At 35.4% G+C, this 18691-nt stretch overlaps 1 protein-coding gene and 2 long non-coding RNA genes across 12 annotated transcripts in view; 2 read left to right on the top strand and 1 right to left on the bottom strand.

Moving 5' to 3' along the window:
- The window catches only part of NTNG1 (netrin G1), a 159777-nt gene that overhangs the window by 28238 nt on the left and 112848 nt on the right, over positions 1-18691 (bottom strand). For 4 of the 9 annotated variants that reach the window (XM_027463278.3, XM_027463281.3, XM_005028539.6 and 1 more), the window contains exon 6: positions 5577-5744. The exons of 2 other annotated variants lie outside the window; for them this stretch is intronic. In XM_027463278.3, coding sequence (XP_027319079.1) covers positions 5577-5744 — 168 coding nt within the window. Of the gene's footprint in view, positions 1-5576; positions 5745-11198; positions 11259-13254; positions 13321-18691 lie in introns of all 9 variants that reach the window. 3 more of the 9 variants (XM_027463280.3, XM_027463285.3, XM_072041626.1) reach the window with 2 other exon arrangements.
- On the top strand, positions 8-13086 carry LOC119717613 (uncharacterized). Its single transcript, XR_005267460.2, has 4 exons — positions 8-288; positions 10513-10627; positions 10889-10946; positions 13028-13086. It is a non-coding gene; the product is annotated as an uncharacterized lncRNA (long non-coding RNA).
- LOC106019800 (uncharacterized) overlaps positions 18096-18691 on the top strand; it is a 39596-nt gene continuing 39000 nt past the window's right edge. For both annotated transcript variants that reach the window (XR_011810912.1, XR_011810911.1), the window contains exon 1: positions 18096-18635. This is a non-coding gene — a long non-coding RNA (uncharacterized lncRNA). The remainder of the gene's footprint in view (positions 18636-18691) is intronic.

Here is an 18691-nt window from a genome sequence, read left to right as displayed (position 1 = left end):
TGCAGAAACAAGACAACACACACACACACTGGATTCAGGTCTACATAAGGTGATAATTCATTTAATACCAATAAAGGCTGCATTTCCAGTGTTAAAGGTAAAGGAAGACTGTCTATTAATGATATCTGAAGTAGTGAATATAATCACTATAGTCCATTTATTTGTTTGCATATATCATTTCAGGAAGAGACGTTTTATGATATGAAGAGATAAAGTAAACACAAAAGATGTGAAGGCGGAAGATACCGTGCTCTTTGAGAATAAGTGATTGTACCAGATTCTCTTCTGGTAAGAATGTTTTTGACAATTTAGTGAATGTTAGGAAAGCTTTGTATATCAATACATCATTAGGGTGAAATGTCTCACATCATTAAAATAGGCTTATTTATATTACTCAATATTTTTCTGAGTGCTGAATTGCTTTAGAGGGCTATATAAATGCACTTTACTTATTTCCAAGATAGTCTTCCTTTATAGTGAGGAGAAGTATAACCATTTATGTGGATATTTGCCATTAAACTGATGAGATTGTATTTAGCAGTGACATTAATAAACCTTTTACATATTCCACAATGATAAACTTGAGGTGAGCAGTAATGCAAAACTTATCAGAACTCGCTTGTTGCCATTTTCATTTCTCTCACCTCCCAGTGGGGGGATGGAAGATGTAATGAGGCTCTTTCCCTGATACTTATTTCCACATGTGTGTTGACCTAATTAAAGAATGATTTCCTCCCAGAACAGGTAAAGAATGATTTCCTCCCAGAACAGGTACTGTAAGGGAACGTGTTGTCTTCTTCAATTACAACACTTTTCTTTAACATGATTATAATATTCATGTTCAGTTTTGGATAACTAAACAAAGAAGACAAGACAGTAGCAAGCAGAGTTTAATTTCTGACATTCCTATTCATTTTTTTAATTTAAGTAGCCATATCTTGTTTGTATATAGACCCATGTAGACCCAGAGTAACTCCACTGTCAACTGAGACTGCAGACATGCTTACATTTTGGCAGCGTCTGATCTCTGCTGTTGTTGAAGGCAAAAGATAAATAAACCAATTCCTGATCTGGGCAACCTGCTGAGAATCTGGCTTTGTGTGTCTGTGAATTGGTGCGGCTTTGACTACCTTTGGAAATTGTTCCGTAGCATCAGGTTAAGCATGAGGTTAAAATTCAGTGATATTGTAAATGACAAAATGTAGTTGAACTTGGAAGTAAAATATTAAAAAATACAATGGAAAAACTGTAACAGGAAAAAACATTATCAGAAAGACATTTGTCATCTGTTGTATCAGTGTTTATTACCCATAAATTACAGATGACACTTTGAACATTTGGCATGCTGACGAAGAGTAGTTACCTTTGGCAAACGGAGTTCCACAATAATAATAGAGTCAATTAGATAGCAACATTCATTAATGAAGTTGAACGTTGACATGCCAAAAAGACTGTGCAAAATTGAGCATGATTATACCGCAGTGTGTGCCATTTGAAAAGCTGGCAATTCAGACGTGAATCGGATATATGAAATGTTTATGTAAATATGCATAGAGCAGAGAGACGTACTGAATGCAGGAAGTCAAATTTGTTTAGAGTGTTCATAGAAAATCTTGAAAGGCAAAAAGTCTGGAATTGCATTAGAAACAGCCAGTTCTTATACATCAAAAATAATTGGATATAATAGACCTACAATGATTTAAACAAGTGTTTATGAAGAAATGTATGGCCTGTGGCATTGAATGCTATAGATGCATGATGTGACGTTGGTCACAGAACAAGGACCTGACCCTGAGTCAGTAAGAACTTTCCCAATGAACTCCATCATCTAAAAATATTGCAAGTACCAGACCCCTAGTGTGCTGTTTAAGGGAACATAGATACTTTAAGTAAAACCCTTTTTGTAGAAGTGGTAGATCAAACCAGGACACAACATAGACCTGGTAACCTTTAGTAACTCAATCTAGCCTCTGTCTTTCCCAATGCACAGTTGATACCACAGCTATATAACCTAGACAAGCCAACAGAGCATCCAAGCTCATTGTCCAACACACTATGACAGGCTATAGAACACTTCCCAACACCTGTCAAATACCTAAGACATCAGAAAGATCAAAAGCTATGATTCCAGTATGTTACTGTGGTTATGAGACAGTGGTTCTCATTAATGGCCTTGCAACAGCAAGGCATTAAATAACATTTCCAGATCATCCTAGCAAGTAGACCACACACCAGGTTCCAAGGTAGGCAAAAACTAGTCTCTGCTGATTTAACTGGGCAGTTTTAAATCCTGACCTGAATCTGGTGACTGTAAAGGCTGGGAATATGATAGTAGTAATCTTTTCACTGAGGTGTGATGTATTAACAAAATACAATAAAAATAAATAAAAAAGATTGGGAATATGGGCTGAAGCTTGCAGGCTTGCCACTGTCAGTCTGGGTTGACAGTGGCTACAGGACAACCCTTAAGGTTCACTTAATTAGTTACCATTAGAGTTTATAAAAACTTCTCACAGTTGATAACTAAAGCTTAAGCCTAAGTGACTGCAAGGTTGGCTTTGTGAGACAGTAATGTTTGGTGAGACAGTAATTACTATTTCAGTGTTTATGTCATAAGGCAAAGGAAGAAATGATTTATTACTCTGGGTCTACTTGGTGGTTTCAATGCTATTCGTGCTTGCCAGTGTGTGTATTCACTGGAAGAAAGAATTATTAGGACTTTGTCAAGAGCTTGTAGAAAATAAAAATGCTCTTCAAATTCTATTCAATTCTTTTTCACTGCAAGCATGTCAAGTGCATTTTTTTTTTCTTTAAACTACCTCAATTTATTTAGAAATTGCTGTTGCCCATTGGAGGTAATTTTGCAGTCAATTGACAAATCCACAAATCTTTGATGATTCATTTTAGGAAATGAATTTCTTTAGAAGCAAAATAATTTTTAATACATAATGAAATTAGATTTTAGTCCTCTGTATAGAGTGTTACACTGTGCTTCACTGTTAAAAACAAAAACAAAAAACAAAAAATTCACCCCCTCCAAAAAAACAACAAAATAAAAAAACCCACAACCCTCTCAATATTTAAATTCTTTGTAACTTTGTCAGTTTTAAAAATCAAACATTTTCATTAGTTAAGATTCACGTTATCTATATACTTACCATATATATTTTTTAAGATTGTGTAAGTAGTTCTGCTAAATCAGAGACAAACCCTTGTTTGCTGCCATTAAACTAGCTTATCCAAACATTTCTGACTTTAAGTATGTGGCTGAAGAGGAAAGAATTAACCTGGAAAAGTAAGACTTTCATACGGGAATAAGATTTGCATGTGTCACTGGAAATCTGCTTATTAAAATGTTAATGCCAAAATTCCACTCATACTTAAAATCCAAAACACTGCTCTTAGAGAAAAAGAGAAATGAGCGTTTCCAATAGAGAAAGACTTGTGCTTGACCCAGAAGGATGGTGAAGCCATTTACTCTCTCAGATGCAAATACATCACACTTTGCAGGATTAAATCTGAGCAGCCCCAGTTCAGGAAAGCACTTTAAGCACAAAGTATTTTTTTTTTTTTTCCTCTGAGAAGTTCTTAGGTATCTGCTGCACTCCACTGGCTCTACACCAGAAGTATTACAAAAGTTACTTCTGGTCTTCAGTCTTCAGTCTTAAGTCGGTGAATCAGCTGCGATATCACAGATTTTGTATGCGGTATGATCACTGTGATCCTCAAAATCCAGTCCAAAGAGAATATTATTTAAATAAATTACCTTATATGTAGCAAAACAAGGTTGATCCTACAGTCAACTCACATAGTACGGTTCTCATGGGAGTCCATGAGAATTCTGCTTACACTGAGGTGGGAAAGCCTGCAAATGGACCACCACTTTGTGCTTTTATTTTTTTTTTGAAGACTCTTGTTAAATGAAAGTTTATTTTATTTCTGTAGTGTCTGAGCAATTATGAAGTACATGGTTGTTTTACTAAGACATTCTAAATATATCACTTGCATATTAATTAAAAATCTACTTATTTTTGACTCCTGGCTTATTAACTTCCTGGTCTTAATGACATGGCTACAGATGCTGTCTTAGCATTTCAGTGTACATGGGAAAACAATTTACTGCAGAAGCTGGTGAAAAATCCCAAATAGAGTAATTTAGTATCACACTCATTAGGCCTATTTAGACAGCTGAAATTATATAGCCCTGGCGGTCACACCAATGATGTCCTTCATCTACATCAAACAAATATGAGGGACAGTACTTCTTACTGAGCACATTGAATTGGGTTAACCTCCTCATAAGAAATCATGACTTGCCTACTAAAGTTCATATTAGCTCAGACTAATTAATGTCAAAGGAAATCATGCATTTTCTGAATGTGTTGCCAAGCAAAGTTAAAAGAAGGACGTGTAAAATGCAGTGCGTGGATGGATTTGGGTGTTTATCACAAACTAGAATGTAAATCTGACAAGCTGTAAACTGAAACAAATAATAGCAAACTAAATAATTTCTGGTTTGAATTTCAGGAATTAATTATTAAAAAAAATTAAAGTATAATCTATTCACCTATAGTCTGTTTTGGCATGAAAATCTTAGTTACTTTTTTCTTTCATTTTTCTTTTCCTTTTTGGAAAGAAAAAGCAATCACAATGGAAATCAAGGAAGTGTTCTGATGCTTATGTCTATGAGCAACGTTACAGAATGAAGTTGTTTGAATAGTGCCTTTTATGGCTACCTGTTAACTACTGGCCATTGTATGAAGCTACCTTTTATTGAGTATCTTCAGTCTGCACCTAGGGCCCTGTGCCTTTTGCTGTGTTCTGTCTGTGGTGATAAGATGCATCTTCTAGTGTGACGTTTTTTCAATTTTTTATGTTCTGATATTTTCTTGACTTCTGCATTTTGGATATTTATATCGGATGCTAGGTTTAAAGCACTGTTTTCATCTAGGAGTCCTACTTCTAAATTTACATAATGCCAAATAGATTTTACAAATACAACTCCTAATCACACAGGCAAAATTTCAGTTTCCTCTATAAGGAAGAGAGGAGTTAAGACTGCATTTTACAGCCCTGTGCCTGAGAGCAGAATTTGATGCTACATTTAGTTTTAAAATTGGAATGTGTTAAAAGTTGTTAATAAACACCAGTTCCCATGTTCTGTGCATACACCTGGCAACTTTGATAGGTCTACAGGCCAGTATTCAATAGTGTACTAGTAATTCCAAAAGTTAGACTGGGAACAGGGATTTAAGACTCAACCCTACCATGTTTACGTGTGTGCAACTCCAGTGTAGCTCCCTCCTGCAGGACAGCACAGTCAATTTCTCAGGGGCTTCCTGGGAAAGTCTTCCCTGGACTCTCAGCCAGGGGGTTCTTCACTGTGTACAGATTCAAAATACTTCCTTGGGGCGACAATGGCAACTATGGCAACGAGGTGGAAAGTCTACACAGATGTTCTTATCCATTGAAAAAGCTCATTCTGGCTCATCTGGCAAGTAAGCAGCAGTGGTCCCTAGCAGCTGCCGGTAGCTTAAAAGGCACAGAAAAAAAGCCGCAGTTACCCCGGGACTGACCTATGCATACATTTTCATCGTCCAGCTCTGCAGAAGCATTTCTGAAGTAGCCCAGCCTGCATAACTCACAGTGCTGACCTCTAGTGTTGTGCTTACAGCTCACGCAAATGACCGTATTGAGCAGCTCGATGTAACTGCACCGGTTGGAGTGCCCGAAGCATTCACAGTCTTTTAAGGAAGAACAGAAATGTATACAAAATGTATACAGCAGCAGAGTAATAGCACATTACATGCTTAGTAAAAATGAACTATGGAAAGAAATATGAATGAATGGCACATACATGTTAATCAATGTAACATGGACAACAGCAGATGTTTATCTGCAATGAAAGTGAGGGTTGTTTCAGGCAGGTTAGTGTGACCCGACCACCATGGCATGACGTCAAAGACTGACTGCTGTTGGCAGACCTGATGAACTGAAGCATTTGCAGTTGTAAACCTTTCAGGGGTACTGGAGGCTCAGTTTCCGCTGATAGAAGTGCACGTCTTTTTTTTTTTTTTTTCTTTCTCATATTTGAGATGAATATAGATCAAGACACAGGAAAAACTTCCTCATATTAAAAATATTAAATGCAGTGGACAAAATTGTCAAACTTAAGCATGCTTAAATCCACGATGAATGAAAGATAAAATAAAAAAAGCTTTGTTCTGACATAAGTAGTGAGTATTCAAAATTACTTCTGAACTTGGCTCAGGGTACTGTAACTGGTAGGCACCTTGGGAAATAGACTATATTAAATCAAGACCAAACAAATCTCCAGTTTGACAATTTTGGCTAGCACCTCCTAAAACAATTAACAGAGAAGTGGAAGGAAGAGAGATTACTATTTAAGAGTTATTTTCAGTACATTTCTGAGGTAAGCATTAACCTATTTTTAAAATTTGAGATGAAAAACCATTGGGCCAGAATACATCTTGAAAACTCTGAAAATGTATACTGAATAGAAAACATGCTTATTGCAGCCACCTGGACTGCAGCTGACACGACAACCACTTCTTAAAAAAAAAGCACCTTGTTAAACATAGAATCCTATTGCCTCTGAGTACTTAATGACAAGGAGTATGTGGTTTTATCCAGAAAAATGTAGAAATTAGGAAAGCATCAATATCACTATACAAGGCACAGCTATGCTTTGTGTAGAAACCTTGTGTAGGTCTGACTGCTCAGCTTTGAGGCTGAGCCCAGAATGAATGCAGGAAAGGTTATTAGGATGATCAAAGAAGTAGAGAGTCTATTTAAAAAGTGTTCTATGATAATTTGGCCTGTTTAGTCTAGGAAACTGAAGAAGGGATATCACTGGGCTATAAATACATCACGGAAATAGCCTTGTGCCATCCTAAGTGAGTATCTGTGCTAATGGACAACACTGGCACAAGAACAAGTGGGTGTTAACTGGTCATAGAGAAATTTCAGCTGCAAATTAGGAGATGGTGTCTCGCCGTTAGGGCACTGAGGTTCTCAAACACTTCCAATTTGTAGCAAAACCACTCATGCTTTAGAGTTGCAGTGTATTAACGTGGTGAAAGAGATTATGATATGTTTCCTGCCGTAATGGAATGCAGTGACTTGAGGGCTTTGAGGTCTTAAAGTTAACTTAGGCTATAATTAGATAAAGCTGTAGCAGAGGATGTAAAATGTTAATTTTGGAAATACATGGCAGGGACCAAGTCCCTTCTGTATTTTCTAAAGTATACTGCTGATTGTGGTGGGGCACCCCGCAAGCCCACTGGTTGTTGATGTAGGGTGTCAGATACAAACTTTGTTCCTGCTTATATTTTTATTAAAAAAAAAAAGTCAGTACATATTCATGAGTATGTTAAGTAAAAATACATATCTACTTTTGCTGTTGTCTGATCTAGCAGACTATAAATAGATTGCATCTTTTCTTTTATCTACATTGTTTAACATAACATAAGTTTCAATCTTGAGAGCTGTCTTTTGGCTGCCAGGAAACACTAATTCAATTTACATATACAAAGTTAATAGATACACACTCTCATTCTCTTTGATATTACATTGATAAAGTAATGTTCACAGTTCATGTCAGTCTAATAATTTTGATGCCTCTAACTGCTGGAGTACAGTAAAACATTTGGTTTTTCAGTCTTAATATGCTACCACTTGACATATTAGAGTAGGGAGGAAAAAAGTGTTACTGTTTCTCTTCTGCAACTGGTCAGTGAGATTGAGCATTTTAGCCAGCTGCCCAGCACCATTTCTCCACTAGCATATCCATCTTACCTGAGTAAAAACTGCACAGGGAAGGGGCAACTGACCTAAAAGTAGAAGCTAGTGCTAGCAGAAAGGATCACAGTGAAAATTGTTACAATGCTAAATTTTAATGTGTTTTATTTCTAAAATAAGAAAGATTGGTTGGAGATAGGCATTATGATCCATCTGAAGCTCAGATTAAGCAGCAATGCTGTCTTAGGCTCTGCTTTGAGAAAGAACCTGTCTTCTGCCCCCATTACACAACTTGTTTCGGCGAGAAGATACCGTGCTGTTATGTTCCTTAATGTAATCACACTGCAGGTGAATTTAGAGGAAAGGATTTACATTGCTTTGTGAAACAGTAATGGGCAGCAGAACAATAATACATTTTTATGTTATAAAAATATGCAGGCTGTAAATAAGTGACAGTAAATCAGACTATACTACCTCATCTTGTGTGTTTAAAATAGCATTCTGTGAATGAATGACTGCGCTACTTCCACTCTGAAACTGTGATATGACCTTTAGTAATACTACTACAACACATAATTGGCTATTACAAAAGCACAAGAAACAAAACTGCACATAAAATAATTCACTGCTTTAACAGGGCTTGCTACAAGTTATGAACTTGACTAAAGAAGCATTAATAATTATGAAAGGCTCAGTTTGATGTACACATACACTCTTGAATATATTCAGAGGGACTACAAAAGTTCATATGTGTCTTATCAATATTAAGGGTAATTAATGAGACCAATTCTTGACCTCATTGCAGTCTCCAACTTCCTCAGCAGTGGGGGGCAGGGAAGTGCTGATTTCTTCGCTGGTGACCAGTGATAGATTGGAGGGAATGGTAAAAGCTGCATTAGGGGAAGTTCAGACTGAATATTAGGAAAAAAGGTTTTCACTGAGAGGGTGGTCAGCCCCTGGAACAAGCTCTCCTGGTAAGTGGTTATGGCCCCAAGCCTGTCGGTGTTAAAGATGCTTTTTGAAAATGCTCTTAGTTATGATTTAACTGTTACGTTGCTCTGTGTAGAGTCAGGAGTTGGACATGATGATCCATGTGGGTCTTTTCCAATTCATGTAGTTCTGTGAGTTGAGTGGATACTCTGTTTTGTGACAGTTGTGCTGAAAAACTCTATGAATCTTCATTTTTATGGCACGGTAAATGCCATATGGTATACTAAAAAAATCTGGGTTAACTGAAATGGTCTAACATCTGATCAAATATTAGTAATGGCAGAGAGGAAAAAATAAAAAGCCAGGACAAGTTAACTAAAGTCCCTTTATTATTATAACCATTTTTTTCTGATTTTTTATTGTTTCCATTTTGCTAATGTAATCATACAAACTTATTATTTTATTGCTGTTGGCCTGATCAGTGATCATTTATACATTCCTGGGTTTATTAAAAATAACTAATAGTAATAACAAGCTATGTAAAGGGTCTGCATGTGACTGAAAGGAAAGCGATCTTTCCATGAGTTTCATGAGGTACTTCCCTGAATTACTCATACAAAACGTACAATTGCATTCAGCATCATGGCAGCTGCGAGTCTGATAGCTGTCAGTGCTGTATGGCCTTCTAGCTTATCATGTGATTCACCTAAACCAGCACAAAACCCAGAAAGTAGCCAGCATATTAGAAATGTCAGAAGCATAATTTAAGGTTTTTAGCAACTGTCTGGCTAGCAGCCCCGCAACTTTCATGCACTGGTCAAGCCACATAGTCACTGAAAGATATAAGGGGGAAAGTACCAAAATCAGGCTGCAAATGGTTTAACAACATTGAAATGATACGAGCTTACTGTGCTAGAAAATGCTGCATTCAGTTCTGAGCACCATATGTCAGAAAAGACATACAAGCTTAGAGATAGTATAAGGCTGAATAACAACAAGGAGTAAATGGTTTGGAAAATAAAACCTTGGAGAGGTAAAGCTAGCTAGGTGTGTTCAATGTGAAGGAAAAAGGAAGATGGGAGATGAGATAGCCATGTTAGATTTGATAATTATCTTTGGATGATTCAGAATTGTCAAATTCCTTGCTATTTCACAAAAGAACTGACTGTATGAACCTTTAAAGATGATTCCCAATGGAATGATTCTACTGTGACAACCCCACTCCTGTTGTATAAAACACAATAAAATTACCTATTGAAGGAAGCTCATGAAAAGGTTGATCATTTAATTGTTTTGTTTCTATAAACTGAATAGTCATTTTTCTTCACTGTTATAATGCTATGGTTTTACATCTTTGAGATTTAAAATATTGTTGTGCTATCAGGACTAGGTTCAGCTCAAGGTTCAGCTGGGACTGGTAAAACATGAAATGTCATCACATGAAACAACAGTAAACACACATGGAAGGGAAGCATAATTTTAAAACTAAGACTGGTAATGCATGAGACAGCTATCAGTGTCATTTTCTAATCAAAAGAACAAAAAGTATTTCAAGAAAAGTGCTTTCAGAAATCATTTAAATATTTTTTCTTTGTTTTCCCGTAACCGAGTTCATCCTTTGTATGCTTTGAAATACAAAGGAGATTTCCTTGTAACCTTAGAAATTACCTGATTTGTAACAGTTATGATCTCATCAAATGGATCAAACCTAAATTCAAACACTTGTTGATTTCTCAAATCCTTACTTGTGCATTTCATGAATAATGAGATATTCACAGCAGCTACAGAAAGACAAAGCATCTCTATATGTACTCTTTACAGATAAATTGATGAAGAAAACCAATGAGAAGATCTCGGAGTTGACTATGGATGATAGAGATGCAAACAAAACAGGTTGCCTGGACGTCACTGAGAGAATATTGGCATCTTTCATTATGTCCGTATAATTCCATTATTTTGATAAAACACTTAAATATCATTTCAAAATGTAATGCCTACACTCTCAATTTGTGCACTGTTACAATAAAATGAAGATGTAAGGCACACTTACAATGCATTAGAAGACATAAGTATTTACTACACTCCATGGCATTTACAGATGTGTCTTGATGATACGGACAATTGACATTTTATGTATTGTATGACCCCAACTAATCTATTTGTTTCCTAATTTGTTTCTTTTTCACAATTTATGCAGATTGGTGAGGAAAAGAAATCTCTACCAACAATTTGCTCTCTAGGCAATAATCTGAATGGTAATATTCTTATATTTAATCCTTTAAAAACAAATGACATGTCACTTTATATGCCACAGTACCATGGAAGCATATTTATTTTTTCTCTGGATAGCTTATGTTTATGTGACTTAATGTTTCTGTTGTCATCAACGAAGATGCCTCACCAGTAAGCTGATGGGTACACTTCACAGATATTCCAGATTCATACAGTGCAATGTTTTCACAACACATAGCACTATGAAATCACTGTATGAATCCAAGAATTCCTACCTCTCTTGTGGTTTGCAACTTGAACAGAAGAAACAGTTGTCATAGTTAATTTGGGAGCAACTGTATAGGTAATAAAATGAACAATAAATTAGAAAAGATTTTCTATAGGAACAAATCAAAAGATTAAAATATACTTTTTTATTTTTTTATTTTTTTAGATTAACTTTTACAGTGTTAAATTTAACATTAAGAATGGTTACTGTTTTGTTAGGAAAGGGTGAAACTTGGTCAAAATGAATTATAGGTACCAACTATTGAATCATTTGAGCTTTTGATCCAAGATAAGGGGAAAGTTATTCACATCTGCACACTTTGGCAATTTTGTGTTAGTGGTTATATGATAATTTCTCTCAATCCGTGGCCAACGACTGTATGGTAACCACTGTGGGCTGCGAATGGTTTTATTAAATTTACTCTGGCCTAATAACATAAACAAAAAAAATACAATAAAATAAAATAAACTGTAGGCAGACTTCTGTAATTATTCTCATTATATGCTATACTTGACTGAAGTATTAATTTAAAATAATTGTGAAACACTGTAACAATATGCTGCAAGCACATAATTGGAGTATAAATACTTTTAATTTTTTGTGTTTTGTGCTCCATAACAAAATGTCAAAATTATATTTACTAAAGCTGGCTCTTATTTACTAGGGAAGAGACAATGAGTTATTTTGTTCTGTTCAAGATGTATTGTGCAATGAAGTTAAGTCTGATAACACAAGCAGTACAATTGATTAAGCTATGAAATCCATTAGAAATGCTGAGTTATTTCATCAGGAATATTTAGATCTAAAATTCCTGTGAATAATGTAGACTAATCCTTGCAGAGAGCAGAGAAGCAGAGATGTACTCTGTATTTGTTTGTTTGTTTAATTAAGGACCACGGACAAAATTCAGAAATAAAAAAAAATAAAAAATGGCCAAGTGAAATTATTAGAATGCTAAGTGTCACTTCATCATGTTTATTTAATTCAAAACACGTGAATAATGCAAACTGAAATATATTGCTAATCTTTATAGAGAGTACAGGTCAATTGGGATTTTCTATTTTTTTGTGGGAAGCACATATAGTACATTAGGTTTTATACCTCTTTATGTCTCAATTTGGTCACTGTGATCAACAGATATAAAACTACAGCCCTTCTGAAGTAACTTCCCCAACAATCCCTAATACGTTTTGTTCAGATTAGTAGCTATTTTCTACATTGCCTTTTCATTCTTCATCTGCATGTGTTATAGGCAAGAAAAGACACTCTGAACTGTCAGAGCAAAAATTTTTACAGGCCAAATTTTTACAGGGATTTCTTGGGAGTGAATGGTTACTGGGACAGTAAATAAGAAGAACAAAAGGACATTGTTTTTTACATTGAACAATAATTATGATTTAATTTAATAATTATAGTATATAGCTGAATACAACTTCAAATAACTAATACTCTTACTTTTATTTTATTACTAATCTTTAAAAGTTGTTCTGTCACTTTCAATGCTAATCATTGTGCCAAAGTCTGCAAATAATATTTTGTGTGGCACTTGAATTTTGGAGAACTGAGAGTCTATTCTGCAGAGAATATGCTTGTATTGTGAATTTCACACAAGCTAGGAATTCCCAGCTCACTTGGGGAAAAAAAAAAACAAACAGACGTGGAAATAAGACATTAACGCATGGGTTTGATGTAGACAATGACAATCTTTCGCACTCAAAAATCTCAAAACTTAGTCATAATATAGACTATAGTTTATACAAGTCCAACATTATCCTGGGACTTCTGTTCAACTTAATGTATATTGGTACTTATAAACCTGTGTTTCTACTTTTCCAGACTTTATGCAGTGATGTTGTGTGTGATCTTATTGTTGGAAAATGCTCTTTTCAGGTAAGGCTTGCTTTATGGTTAAATTCTGTAGATATTTTCTCACAGAATAGCATTACTCAGCACTGAAAGAAAAATGAGTTGGATTATCATTGTTACTACTTTTGTTGCCATGTGGGACTCTTAGGAAGCAATTTCAGTAATTTTAGACCACTAGGAATTTTACAGCATCCTACCTTGATTTGGTTTAGAAACCTCAAGGGAAGAAATATTCGGCCATATCCTATCAAACTTTGGAGGATCTGCATGCATCAGGAAAAATCAGGTTTTGTTATTTACATCTGTGATATTGTTCTAAACAGGCAAGCATATGGACAAAGACATAGACTACAAACATCCATTTCTGTACTAGTCTAAGTTGCACTTGAACAGTACATGACTCCACATTAAACAAGAAAACAAGCAATTGATGATTCCCAAAACACCAAATGGACATAAAATACTGTGCATAACAATTTATCTTCCATGGTTTAAAATAATGTTCTTGATAAGAGGATATCCAAGACCGATATATTTGGTTCTAACACCAGGAACAAAATAGAAATGTGTTCTGTTAATCTGCTCTGTAGAGATAAAATGACATATCAGACAAATACGAATTTCTTACCAAAGACACATATCTTACCGTAGCATCCTGATTTAAGGCCTTATTGAGTGAATTATACTTCTGCTATTGAAATATCTTTACCAGTAGAATGAACCTTTTCTTTGCTCTCACATTTTTGTGTATTGTGTCTGTTTCCTATCACCTCTACTAATCTATTTCCCAGATTATTATTATTTTTTTGGGGGTAAAAACAAAGTGTATAAATTTCTTAAGGGCCCTAAATAAGATGTTACCTCTGTATAGTGGCATTTTGCCTCTGAACAAAAGTATTAGTTATGTCTTTTCAGAGTTTCATTTCCTTTAGTTCAATGTGTTTTGGGGCTGAGGTAGGGCAGAGTGGTAACCCTTAACAGGAGTGGTACTGGCTGCAGGAGTTGGGAGCAAGTAAAGGGTGTGAGCTGGGTGGTTGAAAGCCTCTTTGATTCTGATGTGGGACATGATGTTTATGTTCTACTTCTTTTTCCGTTCTCTGTCTTCCTTAGCAGCTCCCATCTGCCTAGCTTTGGATATCAGATTTGGACATTTTTATCTTCTGTGAGTACTGCAGCTGTTACTTCCTTTCTGAGCTGAATAGAAAACTTCTTAATGGTCACATCAGCCTACATAGCAGTGATAAAAATGGGGAGATGGCTGTTTTATTTCTACATACAAGGAATTCACTTGAATAGTGAATGGATTGCAGTCGTTACATCTTTTTGGCATCAAGGGTCTATGCTTGTAGATCTTTTTAGAAGCAGGTGTGTTTCACTGGTATGTCATTCTTAGTGGAAGACCTTCAGGGAATCTAAGAGAAAAAGACTGATGCTTCAACATCTGATGTGGAAGGAGGACTGTATTTGTTTTCTGTTATATCCTCTGACCCATTTGTTAAAGGTGAAGTGAATTTGGCTGGATGTGGATGAATGTCCCAAAACTCCTCCAGGAGAGAACAATTCAAGGAAAGGATAACGGCCTGTACTGTGCCATTTACTGTTAGGTAGTCTTCTGCAATTGAACCAGTCAAGTGTTGACCTAATTATTTATCTACATCATCTATATATATAAATCTACATCATAATCTTACTTTTTTGTGCTTTTCCCTTATCAGTCAAGAAAACGGAAGAAAGGAAAACCAAGTCGGTTTAGTAGATTCTTGAACAGTCTATGTCTTGATTAAAAATAAACTTCCTCTACTAATCAGATCCACCAATTCACACACATAGGAAGCGCAAACAGAGTAGTCAGTGCATGAAAAAAGCTATCTAAAAGCCATGTTTACTGAGGTGGCATAACCCTGGCACACTAAAATGACTGATTCCACATACCTTCCTCCTCCTCCTGAAATACTGGCTGACTAGTTACAGTAAAGAAGTTTGAAATGCTGACAAAATTGCTTGCACAGTTAATTCACCGATAAAGTTTTGGTAAAATTTTAGGAACACTTAGGCTTGACCGAAGTGTTTGAATAGACTGTATGTTAAGGAATATGCATGAAAATCGGGATTTGAAAATGAAAATGAATCTTTGATTACATTTTCTTTCTGTCTCCTGAGCCTTTTTCTCTTTTAACCATCATCCAACATCACAGTTGTTGCAGAAAACCCATCACATTTCAGACAGGAACTTATAATACCCTACTTCGGTTGCTGAACGTTGAGTGGCATCCCTACTTCAAAAATTCACATGCAAAATGGCCTAGATAGTAACAGATATAAAAGTAATAGCATCAAAGCTTTGTAATGCCTTAGGACTAACCCTCTGGTATATCTGTCACTTAGTAAACTGCAGGTCCTATATATGATATCAGATAAGCTTTTATTCTGATAATGATTTCCCCAAGGAATCTCTTGTCTTGTCCAAATAATATCATTACTTGTGTGACAGAGAATCAGTGTTACATATTTCTAAGTAATCCTATAAATGCTACAGATCTGTGCTCATTTTAGCAAACAATGGAGATTGTGATTTGCTACAAAATAATTAAAACTTCCCTGATCCTTTAAATTAGATTATATTCAGCTGAGTTTCTTAATGGGCATCCAAAATAATTAAGAGCATATTTACTTTTCCTGAAGATGAAAAATTAAGATTTTTTAATAGTGATTATCACTAGTTATTAGTGATAATTATAACTATCTTAGAAGGGACTTGTGGAGGTCATTTGTTCCATCCTGTGCTCCCTGCAGGGTCAACTTCAAAGTCAGATGGTACTGCTCAGGGTCATATCCAGTTGAAACCAGATGCTTTCTTCAGTGGCTCTGGGCTGCTTGGTAATGCTCCAGGAGGCTTAATGCTTCTGTTACTCACTCTATTACTCACTTTATTTTTTTAATCTTTGGTAAAGATAATTTTTTCCCATGTCCTTACTCATGAAATGCATTATCACTGAGATTGTTTCCTGATAAAAGTCAGTTCTCTTCTCTATTGGAAAAAAAATCAAAGATATGATTTTAAATGCTTTATCTAAAAATGTATGTGAAACTTCCAAGTCAAAGAAGGTTGACGATCATTCCCACAAGTATATTGGAGCAGATGAGTCATTCTTTGAACAGACATCAGTACGATTCATTTAGCAGCTAGTTATTCTTTTATAGCAATTTGTGAAAATATTTCTAGTCCTCAGTGATCACCACAAAACATCCTATTTATAGAGAAGCTGAGTAGATAAACTAAGCTCTTCCAGAACAGTTTTGTGTTTGCATGCTCTGTTCTGTTACTCAAGTACTTATTTTCCAGAATAATTAATTTTGGCATACATATTCTAGAACATGCACTGGATAAATCTAGGATATTACTCTATTGCAATATGTTACAAGATAATCATTCTGGGCAAACAAGGCTACAGATATGTGAAAAAGAGCTTCTAAAAATCCATTTTAGTGTATTATTTAAATATACTGTAGGCACGTATAAGAGTAAAGGTATATGAGATATGAGTGATATGTGAGTGAGCAGAAAATCAGCCATTTCATTTTAAATTTGCATTGGTAAATTCTGTGGTTTTAGTTCCTATTGTTTGAAAGACAATTATATGCAGAAAGTAACTCTTGGAAAATCTTGTTTTCATGAAGTAAGAAAAAGCTGGTTGTCTATTTACTAGGTGTATGATCATTTCCTGCCTCCCAAACTCAAATGCCTGTTTTGGATACATAGTATTAGAATTACTTGTAATATTAAATAAAGGAAATACTTTTCAATATTCCCTGGAAATGCAATCTGTACCACATGCCACATCATGGTTTTGAATTGGGGAAATAACAGAAATGAAACAGGTCATTTCAGCCTTATTTCAGCCTTATTCCAGCCAGACGGCTGCACATGAAAAAACTTGTCATGATGTTGGCAGAAATTAATCAGTACTTTGCTTGCTTCTCACTTCAACCAAGTCCTGAGCTGAAAGTAAAATTAAAATGTATTTTAAGCTCTCCAGCTGAGGACTTATCCTTCCTAGGGGATGGAGGAAGAAGGCAGGTGATGCAGCATGTGAAGATGACCCTGCTACCTGGGCAACTGCTCTGCAGCAGACTAGGGTGTTTTCACCTCCTATACTGTTCAAGCTGACCTGTCCACAAGCAATGCATTTGCTGAAAATTACTGTTATTAAATCAGTAAGTCTTAAGTAACACTCACTCAAATGGTGGACAGGGAGCACTTGCGTTGACTTGTGTTCACTACTGTCATTACTTATTTACGTTACCATTGGGAACCTTAGTGAGAGAAACTGTTTAAGTGTTTATTAATGGTTGTGAAACTTTTACTTAAAATGTAAAAAGGAATAAAAACTTGTCAATGTAAATTTAATGATTCTAGTAAAAGTCCAAGTCATTGAAAACTGACCTTGCCACTGCCTGTTTTAAACAATAAGTAACAAAGTAAAGATTGTTTCTTCCACAGTATAGGTCTGTTGAGCACAGTGGAATTAGATGTATGACAGCAGTTTTAGGTTTCATATTAAACAAAACAAACAAACAAACAATAAAAATAACAACAACAAAAAAAAGCTCATTCAAATCGGTGGCAGTGGCAATTTAGTAACTGCTGGAATAATTGAATGTGTTTAGACAGATGGCATGCCATCGCTTCTTGCAGAGATCACACGATCATTATTACAGAATTTCTAGGTCTGTTTGAAGTCATGATAACATACCTCATGAGAATTTGCCTTTCAGCGTTTCTGTAATACTGGAAATCTATCTCCTCAAAAGGGAAGAAATGCTGATACTATTTTTTTTAAATCACCCAATATTAAATTAAAAAAAAAATACTGGAAAATACTGGGCCAATGTTAGGCACTCTTTTTTTGGAGCAATGTAGGAAGTTTCATACCTGTTCCTTTGAAGAAAGGAGAATTCTGCATAAATGTGAAGATGTGGTTGTTTTATGGCAGCTCCTCAGCCATAACATCTTTTATAACTGTTGGAAGAATTTAAATGCAATTAGTCCTTTACGTGTCCAGTTGTTGTCTTAGACTAAAAGAAAGCGAACTTTTTTGAGTCTTTAAAAATCCAGTGATTCAGTTCTGGAAATTCTTAGAGCTGCTATCAGAAAAAAAAAAATCCACTGCTTTTTAACAAAAGCATTGGCTAGTTCTCACACTAATGAGGTGTGAAGGAGTATTCTTCAATTGTAAGTATTTCCAGTGAAGTATCACAAATGCACAATGAATTCAGGTATTTTTAAATGCAGTATTTTATGTAATTTCTCATGAAAAAAGAACTAATTCTGTTGATAGTTTGTGGGAGTGGTTCTTTTTTATTTTGAATTGTTCTGCTTTTTTCCTACAAAGGTGCTGGAATTCACTGTTGGACTGGGACTATTGTACTGTAATTCACAACTGATGAAGAACAGTAAATCAAGACCTGTTTTAAAAATCAGAATGCTGATTTCAAGACTCATTCTGCCCTTATACTCTACAAAATAAACTGATTACATGTCTAAGGGAGAAAAAGAAAGAGGAGAAAAGATACAGAGGTGCATTTTTTCCACAGTAATTTCTTCCTAAGCTTTAATGATATTGTATTTTTAAA

The sequence above is a fragment of the Anas platyrhynchos genome, chromosome 8 (assembly GCF_047663525.1).
Source record: "Anas platyrhynchos isolate ZD024472 breed Pekin duck chromosome 8, IASCAAS_PekinDuck_T2T, whole genome shotgun sequence".
NCBI classification, from domain to species: domain Eukaryota; kingdom Metazoa; phylum Chordata; class Aves; order Anseriformes; family Anatidae; genus Anas; species Anas platyrhynchos.
The sequence above is the reverse complement of the archived record's forward strand: the minus strand, read 5'-3'. Positions and strand labels throughout refer to the sequence as shown.